This window comes from Photinus pyralis, unplaced genomic scaffold, assembly GCF_008802855.1.
Source record: "Photinus pyralis isolate 1611_PpyrPB1 unplaced genomic scaffold, Ppyr1.3 Ppyr1.4_LG8, whole genome shotgun sequence".
NCBI lineage: Eukaryota > Metazoa > Arthropoda > Insecta > Coleoptera > Lampyridae > Photinus > Photinus pyralis.
The window spans coordinates 18,380,748-18,406,688 of record NW_022170819.1 but is presented as its reverse complement, the minus strand read 5'-3'; the positions used below and the strand labels follow the sequence as shown (position 1 = coordinate 18,406,688).

General features: G+C 38.0%; 1 protein-coding gene across 1 annotated transcript; it reads left to right on the top strand.

Annotated features, from left to right (window-relative positions):
* The first annotated feature begins 2,627 nt into the window (after positions 1-2,627).
* On the top strand, positions 2,628-25,599 carry LOC116177654 (ubiquitin carboxyl-terminal hydrolase 31). Its single transcript, XM_031496677.1, has 8 exons — positions 2,628-3,768; positions 14,968-15,177; positions 15,252-15,573; positions 18,925-19,046; positions 19,098-19,356; positions 23,872-24,046; positions 24,098-25,115; positions 25,300-25,599. The coding sequence occupies exons 1-8, from the start codon at positions 2,998-3,000 to the stop codon at positions 25,369-25,371; spliced, it is 2,949 nt and encodes a 982-aa protein (XP_031352537.1). The 5' UTR covers positions 2,628-2,997; the 3' UTR covers positions 25,372-25,599.
* Positions 25,600-25,941: the final 342 nt, after the last annotated feature.

Sequence of the window (25,941 nt, the reverse complement as noted above, 5' to 3'; positions counted from 1 at the left end):
TTACAATAATTCAGCGACATTAACTAGGTTTGTCAGATTGTTTCTATCATTTGGCGGGAAGCAAGGTGGATCCACCTTGGCGGGAAGTTTGTTTGAAATAACGCTTATTCTGACATCTAGTTGGTTGTTAATTAAACACCTGCATCATGCAGTACTTCTTTTTTACCACAGATATCGCTGCCTATCACATTTTCGTTTCTCATTCCCGAATCAATTTTTATCCACGCCTACAGCCAGCTTGATAATTTTCTTACTTGCTCCGATGCCTAATTTTTGTACTAGACAATTTGTTTAAAATATACCATAGTATAACAGTTAAGTAAGGTACACAGTGTACCTTTATACCGTTTTGTACGAGAAACATATTCACTTCGCCATAAAAAAATGAAAAGTGTGGTATATTAGGGTAAACTGGAAGAGCAGACTGATTAGCCTGCTCTGAACTAAATTTTACATACACCTCAAAATGAATTTCTCTTGTTGAAAATGTTAATTACTCTTTGCTTTTGTTTTGAGTACGTAATTTGAATTATGTTTTTTACACTGTACGGGTGCGATTATGCTTTTATATTGTTTATTAAGTATTTTTTTATGTATTCACGAGGAAGTTCATTATCAATTTATCAGTGTGCTGTTGCTCTGTATGCTTCGATTTAACTATTCCGTAGAGCAGAGCTGGAAAGTAATCGATTACAATTGTAATTGATTAAAGTTTTTGGTACTTTTCTGTGTAATCAGTAATCAGCAACTAAATAATTTGAAAGTACCTACTGTAATCAGTATTGTAATTTAATTACTTTTCTCAGGAGTAATCGTAATTAGTAATCCATATTGTAATCATGAATACAAATAAGTAATCAAAATCATGGTTACTAAAGTAATCACGAATCCTAAGGTAACCATGATTACAATAGAGCAATTTAGTTATCTATTCCTATGTCTGTTGTGGCCTGTAGAATCCATAATTTCAAACAGTTCCAAGATTGGGCTACTAGTTCAAAAGTTACAGCCCTTTGAATTTTCTTTCGAAATTGGTTTCTAGTCTATAACTTTTGATTGAGAAGTCTGATCGAAAAAGTACGAATTGTTTGGATTCTACGCACCCAAAATTAATAAGAAAAAGTGTTTTCCCGAGAAATTTTGGTGTAGTCGATTTTTGGTAAAAAAGGAAGGTTATACACTGCCTTTTTTTGAGCCCGAAAAAAAAATTGTCTCAGATCGACCCGGAAAAAAATTTTCTTATAGAATGTGGCTTGTAGAATCCATAATTTCAAACAGTTCCAAGATTGGGCTACTAGTTCAAAAGTTACAGCCCTTTGAATTTTTTTTCGAAATTGGTTTCTAGTCTATAACTTTTGATTGAGAAGTCTGATCGAAAAAGTACGAATTGTTTTGGATTCTACGCACCAAAATTAATAAGAAAAAGTGTTTTCCCGAGAAATTTTGGTGTAGTCGATTTTTGGTAAAAAAGGAAGGTTATACACTGCCTTTTTTTGAGGCCCGCAAAAAAAGTTGTCTCAGATCGACCCGGAAAAAAAATTTTCTTATAGAATGTGGCCTGTATGAATCCATAATTTCCAACAGTTCTATGATTGGGCTACTAGTTCAGAAGTTACAGCCCTTTTAAATTTTCTTTCGAAATTGGTTTCTAGTCCATACGGACCAAGAATTTTTTACCTACTGTCAATATCAACTTTTTCGCGAGTTGAATAAGTAGATCGCACACGAACGAAAATAAAAATACGCAGGTCAAAGCAACAATACCTTAGTATTCAAATGAATTAATATGACAGCCATATATTTATTTGTTTTAAGAAGTTCTTTTGGTTACATAAAATTAGGCGCCCTTCAGAAGGATTCTGTCATTTAACAGTATACAAGAAAAAACAATACATGCATAAATCCCTATCTCTACTTGTTAATACTGTATAGAAATGTTTCAGGATGTGTAAATTTGTTGGGGAAATAAAAGGAAATTTAGTATAAAGTGGGATATTGCTTTTAGGCCCGTGAATTCTTGATTTACCTAGGTACATACATTGTTCTAAGACCTATGATTGTACAGCGATGTATAAATCCGGTGAACAACATACAAATATCAGAGAATTACCTATTGGAATTCTTAATGCAATACTAATTAATAGGGCAGTATGCTCTCATCTGGGCCTGAAAATAGTATGCTTTAAAATTAAGGCATACGTCGTCGCATATACCTTCTTGAAAAAGGCTTTCTCTGCATCTTTATTACTTTGGCTTTAGTTCCTCTTAAAGGGATTGAATGATAGTAGGAAAAGGGGAGAGACGTAAAGTACCTATGTGAAGGATTCCTATTGTTCAAAGTGCCCATACAGGTAGGTACAATAGAGATGATATCAGTGGCTTTTAATACGTTTGTAACTTGAAATCAATAACACTGCTGAAACACCATATTATGTATGGCATGGCATAAGCATCCACTGTTATTAGAGATGATTTGAAGCTGTTTCAATTTAGTTTAAGGACGATAAAGGTGTATATCATGGTCATGAGTAAATGTCAGGGCCACCGGATTAGATGATATCAAATTTGTGTTGTATGCAATTACAGTTTTTTTGTTATAGATCAAGTTTATTCTTGGGAGGAATATTTTGGCGTATTTTTCCGAGTGGAAAATTACCAATTTAAATCCGTAGTATACAGCATATGTACTTATGTTACAAATTTGAATAGCCCATTATCTGAAAAATGGAGGAAATTCGCTGACGGATGCCTGGAATAATTTTTTAAGCTGCGAGGCAAAGATAATACCAATAATTATCTTTATGCGAGGGGAATTTTCCCTCCCAAAAAACGCGCCCATAGATGGCGCAGAGGAGCGCACAAGTCCACGTGATCGCCACCTAAAAGCGCCGAGATTCGTAATGGCGGATTTCATTATTAGTTGTTTATGTGTATTTCTGTGTAATAATGTGATATGAGTAAATTTTATTATTTAAGTAATTGTTTAACAATGTGATTATGTCTAATGGTAATGTAGGAGCAGTGATGAAATCAAATTCTGAAGGCGAGCTGTTAAAATCGCACGAGATGACTGTGAATTCGGATAGAACAAATGTTCAATCGGCGGAACCTTCCAAATTAAAACGTACATTTACCTTGCCGAGGAACCCGTTTAACGCGACCAGAGTGTCGAAACGAAGAGCGAAACCTAGAGAGGAGACTGAAAACAAACCACCTACTTACAATGAATCGGAACGTAACAATAAGAAAGTATTTCGTAGGCCTTCATTTAGGAAATTCATTAACAAAATCGCCCAGCACATCGGCGGCGTGCCCGTCATGAACTCGAGCCTCGACAGCAGGGTCCCGCCGGTACACTTGCAAACGTGGGCGACCGATCAGACTCCCGGCGTTACCGGCTTGAGAAATCACGGCAATACGTGCTTTATCAACGCCATCCTACAGTGCATATCGCACACGGACATACTTGCCGAGTACTTCGTCCTAGATCAGTACAAGATAGATTTGTCGCGACGAAATAAGCTCAATTCGAAAAAGTACGGGACCAAGGGAGAGGTTACCGAGCAGCTAGCGTTGATACTCAAGGCGCTCTGGGCGTGCCAGTACAGCCCCGAGCTTAGTACAACTTTTAAGCAGGTCGTCGAGAGGCACGGGTCGCAATACAAAGGCACGCAGCAGCATGACGCACTCGAATTTTTGCAGTGGCTCCTAGATAAAGTTCACGAGGATTTAAATACGGCGTCCAAGAAGAAGTATAAATCGATTAAGGTAAGGGCCTTATCTGTTACATAACAACCCTCTATGTTTACAATTTGCGAATTGATTCAAAATTATTGTTTTTGAGGGGGAGTACAGCTGATTTCCTCCCAGTTTGCGACGTTGCCATTTTGCGAATTTATCAATGAAACGCGTCGGTGTAGTTAATTCAATTAAAAAAGATGGCCTTAATTAGTTGCACATCCGCCGTCGATGTCGACCCAGATTGTTTAACGTTCACGGTCGCATGTACTATCAAGGTCATCTATTCCTAGATATTTATATTCCGGTGTAAAACGTATTTAAAACGGTAAGCCGCGCTGCGTTATGCAACTTCCATGGAATTCTAGACAACCGCAAAAACTTCGCACGTGGGAAGGAATTGTTGGGAATGTTTCGGTTGACAAGTTAAAGCACAAATCTTTCCAGAAATAATAGCAATCGGCGCGTTTCGGAACCGTATATGACCACACAAAGCGTAATGCACGCAAACATCCAGTTTTTGGTATAAAAGAGTTTTTGGGACGTTTCCAGAAAAATTCAGAAATTCCCTAACTCTGGTCTGAGCGCTGTAAGGTTCTCGAAAGCGTGTAGAAGGCTCTGGAAATCCTTCCGCTTTCCAGATCCTTCAAAGGCTTTCCAGAACAACGAACAGTTTTCTGGATCCTCTTCTATCATTCTCAGCGCTCTCTAGACTTTTATAGCACGTTGGGCGCGCCTTACGACCTTTCCTGCACGTACGTGCGCTTTCCAAATTTTCTTTTTCCATGTTTCTAGGTCATTTGTCATTCATAGCCACGGCTTTCCTCTGCCTAGGCTTGTCTAGCTCTGGAACACGTCTTTTGTGTGGCTCATATCTATCCATATCAAAATTACAAACATTACTACTGTGGTTTTGTTGTTATCACTCTCTGTACTTAAATACTACTACACTGATTTAAAACGCGATATGGTTGACGACAATACTGACCGAGATACTGACTCTTGAAGAATCTTTTATTTCGCTGAAAATTAAGGGCCAATTACTTACGCGGGGTTTCATCTACTCTCGTTGGGTAATTAGCGCTTGATTTTTGCATTATCAAATGATGTCTTTTGGAATTGGTGTTGCAGGTTTCAATTTTGCTTACTCGGGCCGAAGGAGAAGATCGCGAACCGTTAAGGTCACACGGGGTAGGTGCACGCGATATTAGTAATACGTCAGGAAGTTGATATCAAGAGAATGCTGTGATAAACGATGACCTTTAATTCATTTGTTGAACGTCGGTTTTTGTTTTTAGCTAAGGTCACACTAATGTTTTGATGATAGCGGCCTCTATCGATTAAATGGGCGAGATTAGTGATTTGCATTATTTATAGTAGTCGTCTATTTATAAACGGCGATCACCTTCGCTGAGTAATTGCAGGTGAACGGTTTTCGCGAGAGGAAGATATCGCCAGACGTTTGCTTTGTTTACTACACCTGAGACTCATTTTGGCAGTGGACCAAATGGAGTCACCTGCTTCGTGCGCAATAGAAATCGTGCCAAATGTAGGAACGCGGGTTCGTCACAATCTAGCAATCAAAAACCGGTGCCGCCGCCATATGATAACGCCACAAATCTTATCTGTCGCAAAGAATTGCAACATCTTCGGGTTACGTCAAGGAGAAAGTGAAATCGCGAAAGTTCAATAAATTAGCCGCCAGACATTGCAACTGTCTATAATTCAGCTCCCTGCCGATGAATAGATTCAAGCTTAATATTGCCGCCTTTATATTGTATTATTTATAATAAATAAAGCCTTATCTAAAATACGTCTGTGTCACTTATCTGAACGGGATGTGCAAAAATGAGCACTATCGCATTGCTATGAGAAAGTTTCGCGTGAAGTTTGCTCTCTGAAGATAATGCCATAAATATGTACCATCTACAACGATTATACACAATCCCTAATTTACCATTCTGTCTTTAAAGTGTCACTTTTCATCTGTTAAATGTCAAATGTTTGTCTTGTGTTTAATTGACTTGTCCCATACACTTTTACAGGATGAATATATATTTATTATTATTATTATTATTACTTTTGCTTTTCCAGATTTCTAATAAAAATTCATTTTTGATGTTCAAAGACAAAATTTAGACAAAAACCAAATTCAATCCCTTAATCGACCCTGCTTCAATCCTTCACAACGATCATAAAACATCCTCCACCTCAACCTCTAATTTGCCAGGATTTTCGTTTAAGGTAAGTAGGTAAATAACACTAATACAACCTCGACTACAACCCCTTAACCCACTCTACCTACCATTCCCCAACCCTTGATTTAACAATTTGACCTTTAAAGAAACTTTTGCATTTTGCGGTTTCTAATAAAAATCCGTTTTTGGCATCGAGACACAAAATTTATATAAGAACAAATTCAATCTTTCAATCTACCCTGCCTCCACCTTCTACAACGTTGATAAACCATCCCCCAGCTCTTAATTTAACAATTGGCCCTTTAAAGTAATTTTTGCATTTTGCAGTTTCTAGTAAAAATCCATTTTTGGCATCGAGACACAAAATTTAGATTTAAAGAAATGCAATCTTTTAATCTACCCTGCCTCCACCCTCTACAACGTTCATAAACCATCCCCCAACTCCTAACTTAACAATTTGATCTTTAAAGTAATTTTTGCATTTTGCGGTTACTAGTAAAAACACGTTTGTGACATCGAGATACAAAATTTAGATAAGAACAAATGCAATTTTTGAATCTACACTGCCTCCACCTTCTACAGCGTTGATAAACCATCCCCCAGCCCCTAATTTAACAATTGGTCTTTTAAAGTATTTTTTGCATTTTGCTGTTTCTAGTAAAAAACCGTTTTTGGCATCGAGACACAAAATTTAGATAAAAAACATATGCAATCTTTTAATCTACCCTGCCTTCATCTTCTACAACGTTCATAAACCATCCCCCAACCCCTAACTTAACAATTTGATCTTTAAAGTAATTTTTGCATTTTGCGGTTACTAGTAAAAATACGTTTGTGGCATCGAGACACAAAATTTAGATAAGAACAAATGCAATCTATCCTGCCTAAAAAATTCAAAGGGCTGTAACTTTTGAACTAGTAGCCCAATCTTGGAACTGTTTGAAATTATGAATTCTACAGGCCACATTCTACTATGCGATCAAAAATGAGTTGCTGTCGAGTCACCTTTGGAATTTTTGTTTACATGGGAAATCGTACTTAATTTGAACTTCCAAAGGCGACTCGACAGCAACTCATTTTTGATCGCCCGTTATAAGAAAATTTTTTTTCCGGATCGATATGAGACAATATTTTCTGCGGGCTTCAAAAAAAGGCAGTGTATAACCTTCCTTTTTTACCAAAAATCGACTACATCAAAATTTCTCGGGAAAACACTTTTTCGTATTAATTTTGGTGCGTAGAATCCAAAACGATTCGTACTTTTTCGATTAGACTTCTCAATCAAAAGTTATAGACTAGAAACCAATTTCGTAAGAAAATTCAAAGGAAAGGTGTGAGGCGGCGAGAAGATCTAACAGATGGAACGGTCAAAACAATCCTCTACCTTCTACAACGTTGATAAACCAGCCCCTAATTTAACAATTGGCCCTTTAAAGTAATTTTTGCATTTTGCAGTTTCTAATAAAAATCCGTTTTTGGCATCGAGGTACAAAATTTAGAGTAAAACAAATGCAGTCGTTTAATGTATCCTGCCTGCACCTTCTACTACGATCATAAACCATCCCCTAATTTAATAATTCTGCCTTTAAGGTAGGTATATTTTTCTGTTTCTAATAAAAATGCGTTTTTGACATCGAGGCAAAAAATTTAGATCAAAAAATATTCTAGCGCATTCTAAACCCTCATAGTTTGAGCTTCTATTGGTGACACGAGAAAGGGAGGCCGCGATTCGTGCTCTAAGAAACGTTCGGAGGCTCAAAACCGACTATCCCTCGAAGACGCGCCCCCTTGAAAAAGGTAGCTAATTTCATCCCTTGGAAAAAAAACAAAATTCCGTCACGCAGGAGTTGTGCGCGTTTACAAGATCTTTCTGACCACGCCAATTTGAAAACAATCTGACCAAAACTGTGGAAGAAGACAACTGAAAAATCACCACGTTAGTATAACACGCTCGGGGATGGTCCCACATCATGTCGCCCCGTCCCTAAAGTTTACACGGCCCCGGTATGTATGTACACTGTACACTCCTCGTCTTTGTACAAGCGTTTTTCGACGGATCCGCATTTGCTGCCAGCCAGCCGGCCGGGCAGAGTGAGATTAAAAAATTTGCAAAAATGCGCTAAAAACAAATGCAATCCTTTAATCTATCTTACCTCCACCCTCTACAACGACGATAAACCATCCCCCTGTCCCCTAATTTGCCTTTAAAGTAGGTATATCAATTCTTTCATGTTGTTGTTTCTAATAAAAATCTGTTTTTGACGTCGAGACACAAAATTTAGATTAAAAAACAAATCCAACCCTTAATCTTTTTCTTTTATTGCCTTTCCCTAGAATTTCTTTCATTCCTGGTGTTTTTCCAGACTTTTCTCAGCTATTTCTTTGTGATTTCGTATCCAAATGACAACGCAATACAATTAATAGATTTTATATCAAATCTGCGCGAGGGTTGCAAAATCTTGAAGTAATTTTTCGTCGATTAGATCTTTCAAGTTTCTCCCCAAAACGCGCCCTTTTAGCGACTCGCTGATAACATTGCGTGCTCTTGTTAAAATATTTATGTGAAAAACGGGGGAGTATTTCAAGGATTAATTTCGGTTGGAGGCATATTGATTAAACCGACTCCGTTTTTTATTAATACCGACATTCAATTTTGTATGGTTACACGTAAACTTATTTCTCATTCAAGTTTAAAAAGGAAAAGAGAGATATTTCGTCACGCTTTGTGTTAGGGAAAAAAACTCGCCGTTGATGACTAAATCGTTTCATGTTATAATTTTATATTTATAACTGTATAAGAACAATTTGTTATATTTTTAGACGTTTGTGAATCACGTTGTTGAATTTTTAATGTAGGAGGAATGCAATCAGTCAAGTTGAAATTGAAAGTATACGTTTTTATAACATTGAATTTATAACAAAAAATTCAATGGTTTATATGTGGGAATATTAGCATATTGATAAGGCTATGTCCGCCCCCGGATTTCTCTTTTTTTGCACGTTGAACTATGGAACGCCGTTGTATCTTTTAATAACTGAACACCCGGACTAAAAAAATTAACTATAATTGACGCAATGGTACTAAAATTTATAGAAATTTACTTTGTGTTAACAACAATTGCCTAGTTGAAATTAATAATTGCATATCTTCCAATAACAACTCACAATAATTTCCTCTTTTACAATTTCAAATAACGGTTTTTGTGCGAAATTTCAAAAACCGTTATTGAAATGGCATATTTAACAATTTCAAATCGGCAGTCTTATTCATATATCACGATTTAGAAATATCGTGTTGAAAATTTTAATGTTCAAAAATTATCGATTTGATATTATTAAATAATCTTTAATATCACCTTCACGCTTTGTAATAATTTTCAATTTCAAGTTGAAATAAAAAATTCAATTCTCTATTTCAAACTCGTAACTTTGGAACGCACAATTTAATTTTTAATATCAACTCTGTGATATTGGTAATTCGATTTACTTTTATGTCATGACATATAAAAAATTGTGGGGCCATCTATCGAGTGATGTCAAAAGTGAGGAGCGAACCTCAACCCAACTAATCACGTTTGATGTAATTACCGCGAAAATCTACTTTCAAGTGCTTATTTCATTACCCATATCGTTCATAAATACATTGTGCGAATAATATTGTCAAAAAAATGTACAATTACGCGAAATGGAGATTTTAAATTCTGTTCCGATTAGTAAACTTACTGTCGCTAGAGGGCAGGTCAATTTGCTATATGTTAGTCACTATAATAGATATAGAAAGTACCGCAATCATCCGCCATTTTTGGGCAAATTTGTTGCCAACTTAAAAAAATTGACAAAATCTGAATAGCTGTAATTTTTTATAACCTAACTTCATAGTACTGTCATGTTTTATAAAAATATATACAGATATCTCCAAACAGGTGGAACAATCCCTAACATTAAAGTTACTAGAATCTGGTGACTTCCGCCATTTTTGGGCAAAAATCATGCGTTCTCTCTCTAACTCACGGGCCCAATGGATTGCGGTACTTTCTATATTTAGTGACTTTACTATATGTGATTTAAAAATATCGCCTTGATAATTTTAATTCATTTACCAATATGTGCGACTTGATATTTTTAATTCTATTGCACAAATTACTAATTTCTACTTGGAATTTTTAAATACTTTGCGAAGTTCGCTATTTGAAATTTATAATTGTAATTCTTCAATTATGGTGTTAAGTTTGTTAATTCAAACGCATTTCATGATATCGACTTTGTATTTTAAAACAATTTTTTATTTCAAAACTATTATTATTTAGAGTTAAAATATTAATAAATTTCATTGATTCCTTTGGTTGGATGTTCAATCCACAACATAACGATAATTTTCAATTTCTTGTTTCAAGTAATATCCATCCCTATTAATTTCCACAATGAAGAATTCATTGCTGAATGTTCAAACTCTCAGTATTCATAACAAACTGTTTTTGATATCAAAAATGTTTATCTGATATTTAAAAATAAAAGCTATTTTCAACCATAGAATAATTTTCTATTTCATTTCTTAATTTTCAATAACGAAAATATGTTTTTAAAACTCATCAACCGATTTTTCCGTAACAGAAGTTATAATTTTGCATTCTGAACATTTTAAAACGTGCCTGAAATTTTCATTAAAATCAATTAATAGGTATGCAGTTTCAAATAAAACGTTAGACGGGATTGAAATTTTTGCGACAATGGAAGAAGTAGTTTCCATATTGACAATTGTAATTAACACAAAGGTTGTTATAGTTTTTATAATTATAATTTTAATATCCTATTGAAATATACAATTCACGAATTATATTTCTAAGTTTCATATCGTGTACAATGCAAAGTATTTAAAAATTTCAAGTAGAAATTAGTACCTAATTTGTGCAATAGAATTAAAAATATCAAGTCGCACATATTGGTAAATGAATTAAAAATATCAAGGCGATATTTTTAAATCACATATAGCAAATTGACCTGCCCTCTAGCGACAGTAAGTTTAATAATCGGAACAGAATTTAAAATATCCATTTCGCGTAATTGTACATTTTTTTTGACAATATTATTCGCACAATGTATTTATGAACGATATGGGTAATAAAATAAGCACTTGAAAGTAGATTTTCGCGGTAATTACATCAAACGAGACATCAAACGTGATTAGTTGGGTTGAGGTTCGCTCCTCACTTTTGACATCACTCGATAGATGGCGCCACAATTTTTTATATGTCATGACATAGAAGTAAATCGAATTAGCAATATCACAGAGTTGATATTAAAAATTAAATTGTGCGTTCCAAAGTTACGAGTTTGAAATAGAGAATTGAATTTTTTATTTCAACTTGAAATTGAAATTTATTACAAAGCGTGAAGGTGATATTAAAGATTATTTAATAATATCAAATCGATAATTTTTGAACATTAAAATTTTCAACACGTTATTTCTAAATCGTGATATATGAATAAGACTGCCGATTTGAAATTGTTAAATATGCCATTTCAATAACAGTGTTTGAAATTTCGCACAAAAACCGTTATTTGAAATTGTAAAAGGGGAAATTATTGCGAGTTGTTATTGGAAGATATGCAATTATTAATTTCAACTAGGCAATTGTTGTTAACACAAAGTAAATTTCTATAAATTTTAGTACCATTGCGTCAATTATAGTTAATTTTTTTAGTCCGGGTGTTCAGTTATTAAAAGATACAACGGCGTTCCGTATTGAACACTGTCAAAAAAAAAATTTCAAAATTTTTTACTTATTTGTTGCCGATTTTTATCCTCAAGTAAGTAATATTCCCATTCCTTCTCTTGTATACTTAGTTTCCCTCTAACTTCATACAATAAACTAAATACAATATCAAACCTAAAATGTATGTTTTTTTCCTTTTCCTCAAATCATCTCATTCTTTCTTTCCTCCTCCCCCTCCTTCAGAACTTTACTCCTACTTTCCCGTGCTCTTTTCGCCTCTTTACATTCCAATTGCATGTGACTTCATTTCCGCATCTCACTATTTTCATATCAGCCCATTGTACCTACTGTTTCCTCGTGATCTCTCAATTTTCTCTCTGTTGCTGTATCGGTATAACTTGTGAGTCCATCTTCCATCCTTTCCCCTCTTTCTCTTCTCCTTTCGACCTCATCCCATCCGTATCCATTTCTTTCTTGCTCCCAACTTCCTTTTTTGTGTTTGTCCTTATTGACAAATGCTCTTTCTCATTCACTGCTTTCCTCCAATATTACCGCCCTTCGTTCAGACACTGTCTATATCTTCTCCATTTTTGTTTCCTCCTCTAATATATAATTTGGTGTCCTTTTGTTTAAACTCGATACCCATTTGTAATTCCTGCTAGTTCATTCCATGCCTTCCACCTCTATATATGTATCTCTGTTCCTTACATAAGCACGCCTCTCAACATTGTATGGCAAAGATATTTTCGAGGATATCGTCTTATTCTAAAATTATTTTTGATTTTGATTTTTCGATTAGTCACTTGCTTCCCGAGTTATTACCGAGGTTATTACTGATTCTGTTCGGTTGTCGGTCGCAAGTGACCACGTCCATACTAGTTTCTTAGTTCCCTTATTTGAGTTTGTTATTTATTACTATTTATTTTACTTCTTCCTTTTCTTTCCTCCCCCCTTCCCAAATTTCATCACCTTTGATTTTGCGACATTTAAATATTCCCTTTCTTTTCAAATACCTCTCCATTCCTCCCATTATCTCCTTCATCTGTTTCACCTCTGTTGCCATTATTACTGTGTCATCCGCATAAACCAATGACCGTATCTTTTTTCTTCCCACTTTGACACTGTCTTAATATTTTTTCCATATCTCTTCTAGTAGAAATTAAATAAGCTTGGGCTAAGTGAATATCTCTGTCTCAGTCCCTAAACATGCCCAGAACACTTTAGATTCATTCCCTCCTATCTATCTTTTACCTTCATTATTGTTTCTCGATACATATTCCTTGATCCTGATAGGAAAATAGAAAATACGCTATTGTCTATTTTTCCATCTTCCATCTTTTTCCATACTTTACCCCTTTCCATTCTGTCGTACGCTGCCTTTATTTCCACACATATTATATAAAGTCGATAATTTCTCTCCCTTTTCTGAATCCCATTTGTGTTTCCTCCAAGATCTTCTTCTCCTCTATTTCTCTTTTATTTAATATCTTTGCATATATTCTGTACGCTACGCAGTCATCATTATCGTGATTCCCCTATGAATAACTTTCCATGCGATTTTGAGCACCTCTTTTGTAAATCAGCACTATTACCCATTCCTTTTACTCTTCAGGTAGTCTTGTTTAATAGTTTCTTCATGACCTCTCCTTATTACTATCTGTGGCTAAAATCCAAGCCTCACTTACTATTTTGTCCCTGCCTGCCGTTTTCCCTTCAATCTCTTTAATGCTGCTTGATATCTCGCCTCCTTCCACCTTCTCTCATCCAGCTCCTCTATAACCCTTTTTTCTCCTTCTTTCCTTGTAGTACGTGTTTTTTTGTTCTCTGTTTCTCTTTTTTCTTTCTTTCTCCGTCACTATTCTATATCTGTTTCTCTCTTCTGTACACTGTGTCCTACTATGCCCTCGACTACGGCGTTCTATTTTCTCCGTCGTCCTCTTCATTTACCTCACGTTATTGCTTTTTTAATACTCTCCTTCATGTTTCCCTACTCCTCCTCTGTTCTCCCTCTTATTTTTTCTCGTTCCTTGTTTCTCTCCATACAGCTGCACTGTGTCTCTTGTCCATAACTGTATCTCCCTTCGTGTTTGCACCTTTCCATATCTTGATCTTCCCGTTTAGACTTATTTCTATTGGTTGGTGATCCGATTGTTCCTGCCTTTAAATTCTTCTATGTCTTTCAGTTTTTTTCATTTACTATTAGGTAGTCAATTACTGGCCGTCCTCCCATGTATGTGAATTGCTCGTCCCTATCTGGCAAGTACTTTGCCTTATATCATTGGATTCCTAATGAAACAAGGAATCTTTAGAGGGCAGTCTCATCCCGAAATGACGGGAATATGTGCCAGGCTGGGACATTAAATTGAACGATTTTTCTTGAAAACTAATCCTATGACAGTATTATATGTCATAGGCCAGCGCCACAGTCTTCTTCTTGAAGAACTGTTACTCAGCCGTCCTCTCGGCCATTGTATTATCTTCTGCTCTTGAGCCTATTGGTCAGTTTTGACCGGTAACATTTGGTCTGGACCCTGACAGGGTGCTTTGTTTTTGGTTACAGTAGTATTTTAGTATGGTGAAGTTAGTGATGGAATTCCAGTCACAGGTTCTTTATATCCATATTATACTAAGCAAAATTGACGTTTTTGAATTCTTGGTCTGACCAAAGCATTGATTCATTTTGTGTCCACATTGATTTTTTCCCATATTATAAGTCTTAGTAACAAAAGAGCGTGTGCGCTAGACACCTTTGCTAATTAAATTCAATTATCACGCTTGCATTTAAATATTAGACACGTTTTTTTATACACTGCAATGCAATCGACCTTTACATATTAACATTTTCTAAAGATAAGAAAAGTAAACAATTGTTGTTTGTGAAGGGAGACTTTTAAACTACATGTAAATTTATTCACGTTTTTTTAGATTAATAATGTCATATTCAAGACCATCGCTTTTTACTATCGACACGCGCTCATCCACAAATTGATCAAAACAATACATTGTACCAATTCAAAACTGTGACTCAAGCCGATTGTGTCATTACTCCGCTTATATATTTGCATTGTTTGTCACAATATACTAAAACGTGCTAATTGTTACTTTATGTAATACCTAGCGTTTTTTTCTTTGTCATTTATAGTTTATTATACAAGAATTGTGGGAACTTTCCGAAAGCATTATCATAATTACTCAAAAGGGTTGCATTGTGTAACGTGAGACGCAATGAAGCCTTTTTCTTATCGCATTTTTGCGACTTCAATAATAGATAATCGTTTAGCCGTTACATCCCCCAATTAAAAACTGGCATTTTCCAGACCTCTGGCCGCTCTGACGAAGTAATAGCCGCGGAGACCTTAGCGAATCACATACGATGTAATAATTCCTTCATCCAGGCCGTCTTTCAAGCTCAATATCGGTCGTCGTTAAGCTGCTCTCGATGTTGTACGCAATCGAACACGTTCGATCCTTTCCAATGCATCTCTGTACAGTTACCACAAATCCATCGCCATTCGATCTATGTCACTGTGAGTATAATATTTGCTAGAGCCATTCTTTTCACATTAAAGTCTACTGTTGGTAACGTTTCAAATCTTTTTAGGTTCTATACACGTCACAACAACCGAGGCAAGTGAAAATTGGCGTCAACCTGCCATCGGGAGCTACGGTTACGGAGCTTCGCGATTGTCTACAGTCGGACACGTCGATAGCACGCGCGAACATGCTTCTAACCGAAATAAGCGAGAGCGGTTTCTTGCGGACGTTCACGGACACACAGGGTATTGGGGTTATTACCGAAATCGATCCGATTTACTGTATCGAAGTGGCCCAGCTGAAGGATGTCGAAGAAGATAGTACCAGCGCCTACGTTTTGCTCTGCTGGATCAACGTCGTAGTGAAAGATGGCAGTTGTACACGGTTTGGTAAGTTGTTTCTCCAATAAAGTTGAGTTTTTTTTACTATAATATGCGTATAACGGGAAGGTAGAGAGGGCAACTAGCTCAGGGTTGAACACAAAATAAGAGCTTGAGAATCTTTCAGTGGTAGTTCATTCTGGGTAAAATGATCTTTGTAACTTCGTTGCACCTACCAATGGTTGAGCGCCACCTAATTAACTTAACTCTTTCCGTATGAAATTGAGAAGATACGAGGTATTAAGAATAAAAATCAATTTAGGTACGAAAAGAAATACTGCTTTATTCAGACAAAATATTATAAAATTAAAAATATACTCCACAATGGGATAGCTTAACACATTACTCCCCCAAATACTCAAAACTCTGCAACGGAAACCCCTTATTTAACGAAACCCCTAATCAATAATGATTCATTACATTGATTAGGTACTGAATTAAGACAAGTTTTCACAAATAAATTGAAAATACGGGCAAAAATTCGCACGTACAAGTAAAACATATAAAGCAACTCTTACACCTTGCATAAATGATGCTGACGCCAAGAAGTGAGCTCACTTCTCGCATCGAAAAACCTGGAAACAACAAAAAAACCTCCCACACTGCAGAGCGCGGTACACAATTAATTGACCAATGCCTGAAGGGCCTCGCTTTACTTGTAGTAAGTTTTTCACAGGTACGGTACTTAACCGGCCAACCGCTTCAGAAGGAAGTGGCGTACTCCAAAAGATAATAACAAATTACTGGAATGTGGTAGCATATAACCCAGAAGGGGCTAAAATAGTTAGAACTAATATGCTATCAAATCTCGTTCATGACACAGTGACCCAATTCCAGAAAATGGCCGCTCAAATTTGTATGTCGAACAAGAGATGTATGTAAAACGTCTCCGAAACTTAAGCTGGTCAATTAAAATTAAAATTTTGAACTAACACTTGAACCCTACAATTAAAACCCTAAAAGAAAATCAAAGGTAACCCCTCTTTCTTGATAAATTGAATAATGGTCGATGGAAATTGTAATATGAAAAATATCAGCCGAAACCTAAAGAAAAGGTACACTTCGATTACGGATAACAAGATAGAACGCAAATTATATCCTCCCTACGGAGATCTATAGATGAATCCGTCCTAATTACTGGGGAATTCCCAATTGAATTCAATTGCCAGAGATTAATAAAATATGGATGATGGCAATTTAAATTCCATGCGTTCTAACTGTTTCGACGAAGTGTAACTGGATAAGATTCTCAACAGGAAGAAAGTGAAATTGGAAACCCACTGCGCGTTAAAATTGCGTGGTTCAAATTCCAACAATAGATGGAAAAGTTACGAGGATCTTTCAACAAAATATACCGTGAACACTAATAATGTTTGTAATGAAGAAAATAAATCGTTGCATATGCTCTGGTTTTTTTTCTTTAATCAAGATTTTGTTTCTTTGTTCCTTTTGGCAGATGTTTTATTTTCTCTTGTTACTTTGTGGTGATTGTTAAAGTTGGCGCATTTTTGATTATTAAAAGGATTTTATTGTTTCGCCGACGACTGTTCGGGCGCCTTTTATAAATAAATAGAGATGTCGGCAAGGAAATATCGTAGAACTTTCCGGTTTTCGGCATTATATTTATACTATCGTGCTGTTTCTGCATCGCTAAAGCTGAAAGCCATTCTTGAAATTGATCGTTTAAAACAAGGAAATAAAAATATAAAACGGCACCAAATTTTTGTAAAGTAGAAATATCCAGCACTGCGAACAGAAATAAACTTTGACATTAACAGCTAATGACACTTCGACAGTTTAGTTGGCAACATAAACTACCAGCTTACAAAATTCGCCAGTTGTTTGTTTTATGTTTCAATGTAATACTGACTCATGTTTTAACCAATCACAGTGAAAATCAAAACTTCCCTATGGTTCTACCGCTACCTTCTTAATATGAATACAGTATAGTCGTGTGAAAGGAGCTAACTGACTCATCCACCAATCACCTTGGTGCATACAGAGCGAACCACTCCCACAGCTGATCTATGGTCAGTTTTCGTTAAAAGTCGCACTAAGCTAGGCACCAACCGTCCATTTGTTACCACTGAACTGTAATTATACTGGAATACGGTGAAGCGTGAACTGTTAAAACAGTATAATTTATAATTATAGTCAGTTTGGAATTTAGCTCCAATATGGCGACCGCAACGAACGACCAATCGAAATCGAGATACCCTGTTGTCGCCACTGTTTTAAATTGAGTCACTGTACCAAGGGGGATCTCTGTCCTACTCTACCGCATGCATAGAGCAGTCTATTTGATGTTTTGAGTATATTAATAATCAGTTTCCCAATAAGTGGCAGTGGCAGAAATCCCCTTTGCGCTGTCTCCCTCGTCACGCTACGTTTCTATGACAAGTGCACGTTTGCTAACACTTTGACTTGGTCCGTGGCTCGACAAACCACTTATAATTGTCTCTACCCGCACCAAAGCACGAGTCACGATCATTCAGGTATGAGCGTCCCCCTTTCCGCCGCCCGGGGACGCGCCCGATGGGTGCCTCCACCGCATGGTTTAACCACACAAAACTATAATGCTCAGGGTACTAACAATTTGACTTACCACTTTATGGCGCCACCTTGTTCACTACAAAAAGAGATCTTAGGCTCAAACTGAACCAGGACAGTTGAACTTCAGTAGGGTAGCAATTCACCCTGCAGAAACGAACAATAATACAAAACACTGGACGTAAATATCAACATATTGGTATAATTAATAACTGTTGTAAGCTAATATAATATAATATTGGGTCTGGCAAATAACCTGACACAAACAAGGTAATATAAAACTGTATAATGACTACTAGGTAAGCTAATTATCCCCCAAAGATAACTATCACATGCAAATATGGATGGCAATCGATACGACTAATGTTTGTATCTTTGAATATTAATAATTGGAGCTTTATCATAATTAAGGGATGAAGAAACAGAATCGTGTCAACGTAACGCTTGTCTATATATTAGTTACAAAACTTACACTATTGAAGTAGAGGTCGCTACTTGCTATTTAGAATTTTCGATACATAACAATGACGTCACTAGTTTCTCACCCACCACAATAATTCAAAAGTTATACAAACTAATTCCTCACCCCTACACGATCCTCCCTTAACTTAGTTTGATAGTGAGCAAGAAACCAAGGTTACACCGAGTTGCATCTAAGGTGGACTTTACAATTACAAACAATTTCAATTCTCCATTTTAGATTCTCAAACTGATCACAAGGAGTAACTGTATTTCTCACATTTAGTGTAATTGGTTAATTCAAAATGCGCCTACACGTGTACGCAAAATGAACTAAAAATACAATTGTAGGGAGTCCATACACGATGCAAGTGTCACGAGAAACCTCCTACGAAGATTTGCAAAAGCTAATGCTGAAAGAGATGGCGGTGATTTTACACGACGATATTCTCACGTCCGAGCAGCCTCCCGGTGTAAGTTTACGGATTTAGCCTAACGTCACTTTGCGAACTTGTTACCTGCAGGTATTCAAAATACGCATCTCGGATCCCGCCTGTGACGATAACGAACCTCCGTGCTATCTCGATCCCAAGCTACAGCATCCTTTATTTATGGAGGATATCGACCAAGCTCTCGCCCTGTGCAGCGAAGAGGGGGGTCCTCCGCACGTTAAATTTATGCTGGAGTGGACTCCCGAGAATAAAAATACGATTATCGCCGACGATAGCGACGTCATCGAGGAGCACTCCAGCGTTAAGCAACTGAAAGCCCAAGCTTTACAAGGTAATATAGTGAGTGTTTAAACACCTTGTGTGTATAATTGTTATCTATTTAAAAGAACAGTAGTGTCACACAGCATAGGCACTATGTTCCCAATCACATTCATTGCTCATTAATCATCAATTTTAAAAAGTGTCTGTTTACTCTTCGCTTTTTATTTATTTTCCTTATGGGAATGACTCTGTTCGCGTCCGTAGTCTGCTACACTGTTCCCACGGATTTGAAATAAATAGAGTCCGTTCGTTGGATCACCTGACCCAAAACGATTGAAGATTAACTCAACAACCAAGAATAAATGTGAGTTTTTATCTAAATTTGTTTCTACTATTCCATAAATAATAGTTTTTTCACTAGATAACACCGACATACCTTCCCTCATGCAGAGCTTTCTTGAGTTACTCTGAAACTTCCTTGAAGTTTGTTCCGTTGTCACTCATAACCTACTCTTGCTGTGAATCGTCTAAACGGCGAGTGCTGACTCAGGGTCCAGACTGTTAGCCATCTCCAAATGAATAGCACAATGGGAAAGGCATGTAAACAAGACATCACAGCGTTTGTCCTTTCACCTTCCCACAGTTACATACAATGGTTAAAAATAATCAACTCACACTCACATGCTCCACCCATTTCAGGTGTATGAGCTCTCCTTTGACATACCACACATCTCTTCCACAAAGTTCTCACATATGACCACGCGCCCCCAGTACCCAAAGAATTTCTTTCATCCTGCGTCTCTTTCTATATTTCATAATCAACGCCATGGCCCCCAAGCACTTAATTTGCTTTGAGAACTTTCTGAGGTCAGATGGAATCGAGAAACTCTCCATAACCATCATGACCAATTCCTTTTTTATCTCTAGCTCTGAGTTAGGAATGATCTTCTTAACCATAGGTTCCTATGGGCTCTCCACGATACACAAATTCTGGGCCCTCCAGCCATAAAGATTCATAACTAACATCACTTGGCATCTCATCCCGCGTTCCATCATCAGCTACATTCTCGAAAGTCGGAACCCAGTGCCAATCCTTGGAAGATTAGCCACAAATGCTTTGTATCAGCTTGTCTCCAACCTGAGCCAACTAAGTATAGTTCATGAATCGGTCCAGAAATGCATAGAGTTAAATTTGAACTCCACTTGCTTCTTAATCGTTATGGTAAAACGACTCTCCTTTATGGGTCCTTGAAGCTCCAAGCGTGGTAATGTCACTGGCGTCATAGGAGCAACCCTCGTTTTAACAATGAGCAATTGCACATGAACACATCCTCCAACTTGTACACATAAGACTCACAACCTCTTCTCGTCAAGGTCAGATAATCCACATGCAACTTGTTGTATTCTGTACACGCACTGTATTGCTAACACTATTGCTTTGATCGGCCACTGTCGTCATGATGTCCAAAGAGTTTGTATACTCCACTTGACCTCGTCTGGTCACTTGGATACATCCATTCATCATACCTGACCAGCTTTTTTTCTTAGTCTACGTCACACGATCCATGTCATCACCTTGTTGGGTCATGATCAGTCAATCACAGTTTACAACTAATAGTGACAATGATACAATCCACAAACCGATCCGGCTTAAAGAACTAAAAATGCTTCATTCTATTCACTTGGGAGCCCGACCGGGCAGCACTTAGGCACACCAATGGCCCATTCTGCCCACCCCCTTTCTTTTGCAACTAAGTTCCGTGCCCGGTCCTTTCAATAAAGGATAGGACCCTATTTGCTTCACCCTCCCTGGTTCCAGGTAGCTGTCTTCATGGAGTTAATGTCTGTTTCTGATCAAGGCGTCACAATGACAGACCACATGCTTGGTAGTTTCATCTACCTCACCACAGAACCTGCACGTGGACTCTTCGACAAGCCCAATATTATTCAGGTGATAGTTGACCATCTAGTGCCCCTTAAGGACACCAGTGATCTTCCTAATCTGGCTTCTATTCCGTTTTAGAAGCTTAGAAGACCCAAGGGACCCTGTTAAAAAGTCCTTGGAATTGATTGGTCATCCAGTCTCTAATCCTAGCCCTAACAGTAGACGGAGCAATTCCTAGGGTAGGCTTGGGACCAACGAAGACCCCACCACTGCCTTCACAAGCCAGCTAGTCCGCCCTATTGTTGCCCCCTATTCCGCAGTGCGCTGGCGCCCTGATTAAGCTTACCCCATTAGACTCACCTAATCTATCCAGAGTTGCCCTGCAATCAAGTGCAGTAGCCGATTGGAACCTGTCTGCTGACAGGACCTTCAGCGCCGCCTGACTGTCACTGCATATGTATACAGTCTGTCCTAAGTATAACGCACCATAGAGAAACGGCAATGTATTTTTTTTAAGGATCCACAAGGCCTTTGAAATTAGCGTTTAATGTACCATGCGATCAAAAATGAGTTGCTGTCGAGTCGCCCTTGGAATTTTTGTTTACATAGGAAATCGTACTTAACCTGAACTTCCAAAGGCGACTCGACAGCAAGTCATTTTTGATCGCCCGTTACTACTCCAATCTTTTTCTAGCATCAGGCAAGAGCAATAACGTACGTGGAACGCTAACTTCAAATACATATCAAAGGGCTCCTGGATCCTTTACAATAGATTAATTCTATTTCCCTATGGTGCATTCTGTCTGGGACACACGATACATGGTGATTACCGTAACCTCTGCGGAGGTTCTTCTGTGCAAAGGTCATGATGGCTAACATCTCGGTCCTCAGGTTTGAGGAATGGGTAATCCAAGTTCAGCCACTCTTCCCTCTTTGGGAGAATGACTTTATAACTCTTTGATCTTAGTAAGACAGCTCGTATCGCATCCCTTCTCGCGAGGACGGGATCGAATCTAAGGGCGTGGTTTTCTGGGCTCCATTGCCCTGCACATGGCAAGCCCCATGTACAACCAAAAGCCCTTCTACATGTCCATGGACAGTGACTTTTTTGCCTATTCACTCAGCCCTTTCCAGATCAGATGATGACTCCCCAATATTTCATCTGTTCATACTTGTTTGATGTCCTCGAAGAGTGAGCCCATCAAGATCCGCTCTCCTTCTATTCGTAAATGGAACGACCTAGGTCTTTTCCAAGTTCAGAGTTGGGAGGAGCCCGTCTAGTACCAGGCAACGCAGCAGTGGAGACAATACCCCACCCTGTGGTCACCCTGTAGTAACCGCTCATCTCTGTTGTCCCGATTGAGGATTAAATGAGTTTGCTTCTGAGCATGGCTCGCATCCATCTTACGATTGACCCCCCCCCCCCTCCGTCAGCCACCGGTTTTAGAAGAGAGATGCTAGGCTGATGGGCTTAGGTAGGTACACAACTCTGACCTTTCTCCAGCTTTCGGGAATATACTCTAAAGCCATGGAGGTTCTAAAGAGGTGCAACAAATGTAAGAGCAGCAGATCGAGGCCCTTCTGCATAAGTACCTGGAATATCCCATCTCAAAAGATCCCTCGGTAATCACCCAATCAGCTACCTTCCACTCGATCGCCCTTACACCGACCCGAGTAGCTCCTTTTGGTGGGTTCGAAGTTATGTAGTTCCCAGAGCCTGAAAAGAGTATTTCCAGTAGACATGTGAGGAGCCTCCCGCCGCAGTAGACGTTTTTGAACATCAGGAAGACCCTTTATGTTACTACAGAAGGTCCTCGTTTAGACATTCGAATATGGCCCTTATACCTGTGCTGGGCGATCTTGAGATCCTCTCACTTCGAATGGCCCTATTAAAGAGCCTACGAACCTCCTTAGGAACCTTTTCAAGGTCGGAGTTCCACCAAGGTGTTTTCTTCGTTCCTCGAAACGTTTCATAGGACTTTGTTATGGCGTCGCTTACTAATGCGGCCGCCTCGCCCACCTGCCCTGTTCTCCGACAAAGCATAGGTGGTCCATCTAACTGCTCTCGACAGTTTCCTCATATAGCAGTCCCATTCCTGATCATGTGAGCTATTGAAAAGGAGGCCAACGTCAGATCTACTCGGCCAGCTCCTTGATTGGTGGATCCTCTTCCGAGTCGTACAGGAAATAGGCTGAGCAGACGACCAAGTGCCTGCTCTGCCCTCTACCATCTTTCAGCTACAGCCTTACATATCCCCTTTGTGATACTGATACAGAGAAGGTATTGTATCAGGCCATTGGGCGAAAAATAAACTCTGGCTCTGGTAGGGCGCTGTGGTCTCTTTGTATTGGGAAGAATACTAACTGGAGCTCCTAATTGGAAAATTTGTAGCAGATAAAGTTGTAAGTTCTCATGGAAAGCGCAAAATGTGGCACTACTGTAACCTTTTAAAGACAATGATAGTAGAGGCCGTACGTCATAGCATGGTGAGAGCTTTAGATGCGCAGTGAACGTGTGCGCAGTTTACTTGAATGCTTCCAGTGGCGTAGTCATGAAAACCAGCATGGTACAAGTTTTCCCCGTAATTGCCGATGTCTGCTATAGCGCGCGGCCTGTATCTACCTTAATGTTTATTATCATTTTTATGTTTTTATTGTCTCCTATAACTGCTATGTTAACATGATTTTTTAATGCACAAGGAGGTGTTCCATTAACTTTAGAAGAGTGCCTACGCCATTACACCAAAGCAGAAACACTAACATTGGACGATGCTTGGAGATGTCCACAGTGCCAGCAGTACCTTCCCGTCATAAAAACATTGGACGTCTGGTCGCTGCCCGACATTCTAGTCGTCCACTTTAAACGTTTCAGACAGTAAGCATTGCAAATATCTCCAAATGCAATAAATCAAGGCCCACATTTCAGGCAAACGTTAAAAGGTCGCCACAGCACGAAGCTAACAACAATGGTGGACTTTCCCGTTTTCGGATTCGACATGTCCCCCCACCTGGCAAATAAGAAAAACGGGAATATGGGTAACGACCTAACCGAAAATCAAAACACCGTAATTTTGGGTGGGGTGGGCTGGTCACCGTGGAAACGACAACGCAAACAGTCGCAAGTTTTGGATAACACGTACGATTTGTACGGCGTCTGCTACCACCACGGGACTGATATAGAGACGGGACATTACACGGCAGCTTGCAAAAATCCCTACGATAACCAATGGTACTTGTACGACGACACGAAAGTAACGAACTTGAGCCAACAGACCAACGACATCAGCTCTGTACTCGTCAACAACAGCGCCTACATTCTCTTCTATCAAAAGCGCAGTGGCGTATACGTCAGCTCCAGCTCAAATTCGAGCAGCGCCGCCAGTACGAGCTCGATCGGTTCAATGGGCGACCACTGGATTTCGCGAATGCCCAAATTTACCTACACAGCGCCGAAAATCTCGAAAATGGATCCAAAAATCGATACGGTCAATGAAGATACAAAGGCAAAGGCCGAAACGAACGACACTTCCCTTCAAGTGAACGCGAAAAATTACCGAAACAGTCAAGAATCGGTCGCCTTGCGCGGCTCTCAGACCGACAATTCGATATGTAGAAAATCGTGCGAAAATAAGGCGACCGAAACAGAAAGGAACGTCGCCGCCGAACCTAAAAAACCGATATACACAACGAGCATTTATATAAATTCATCCGGAAATGTTGATATTACAACGAGCTGTGATAATCCGTCGCCTGTATTAAGCCCACATCGAGTAACAGGGATATCCGAAAATGACGTTCACATAGAGTTGGACGAGCGAGGCGGTTTTTATAAGGGTGATAGGGGTTACGGTACGTTAGCGGCGGTGCATAGGTTCTCGCAGAATGATGAACACGAGAAATGTTATCATTCTGACGATGAGGCTTTACCAATAGGCGCTAATTGGGTGAGTATTGTGTGAAAGAATTACTTTTGCCATCGACTATACACTAAAGACGAGAAAAAGTGACAACAGTTTACCTCTACAACCAATAGGCAACTTGTGGTACATGCTCTATCTCTGTCTTTAGTGTAGAAAGTCGATACCTGTAACAATAATTGCCTTTTGATTACTCATTTAATTGTTTTAGAAATCTGAATCTCCCAAAAATGAGAATCAATCTCATTCTTTAATGGAAGTATTTATAAGTGATTATAAATGAAGTAGCTGTACATCTATGTAAATATTAAGTATATATAAACACAGATAAAGTGACAAAAAATATAAATTAGTAAGCACAGACGCCTTGTATTTCAGTTATGATTTTTTGTTTTCAGTCTTTGTTTAACTAGTGTGTATCTTTATATGTTGTTCTCTTTACAAATGTGTGCATTGTATGTTAAACGTTTATATTGTTCATTCCATAAACAAATTAATTTTTAATAAGCTATATGTATGTTTTTGTTGAAATCACTTATTGTTAAAATTTATTTAAAATATTTATATTTCTTTGTGTATATGAAATAATTTTAAAATTTGTTTTCTTTTTCTTTTCGTTATTTATACTATAATAATGAAAAAGTTTAAATGAATTTATATGATAGAAGTCTCAAATCTAATTTTCTTTTCAAAATTTTCCAGAATTTTTGGAAATTTATGTTTGCATTGTGAAGCACTTAGCTAAGTGTTAATAAGAAAACATTTGATAATTTTATATAAGAAAAGTAAGTATAACTGTTATTTTTGGTAAATTCGAGTATATGTGCCTTAAATTTTTGAATTTATTATAATA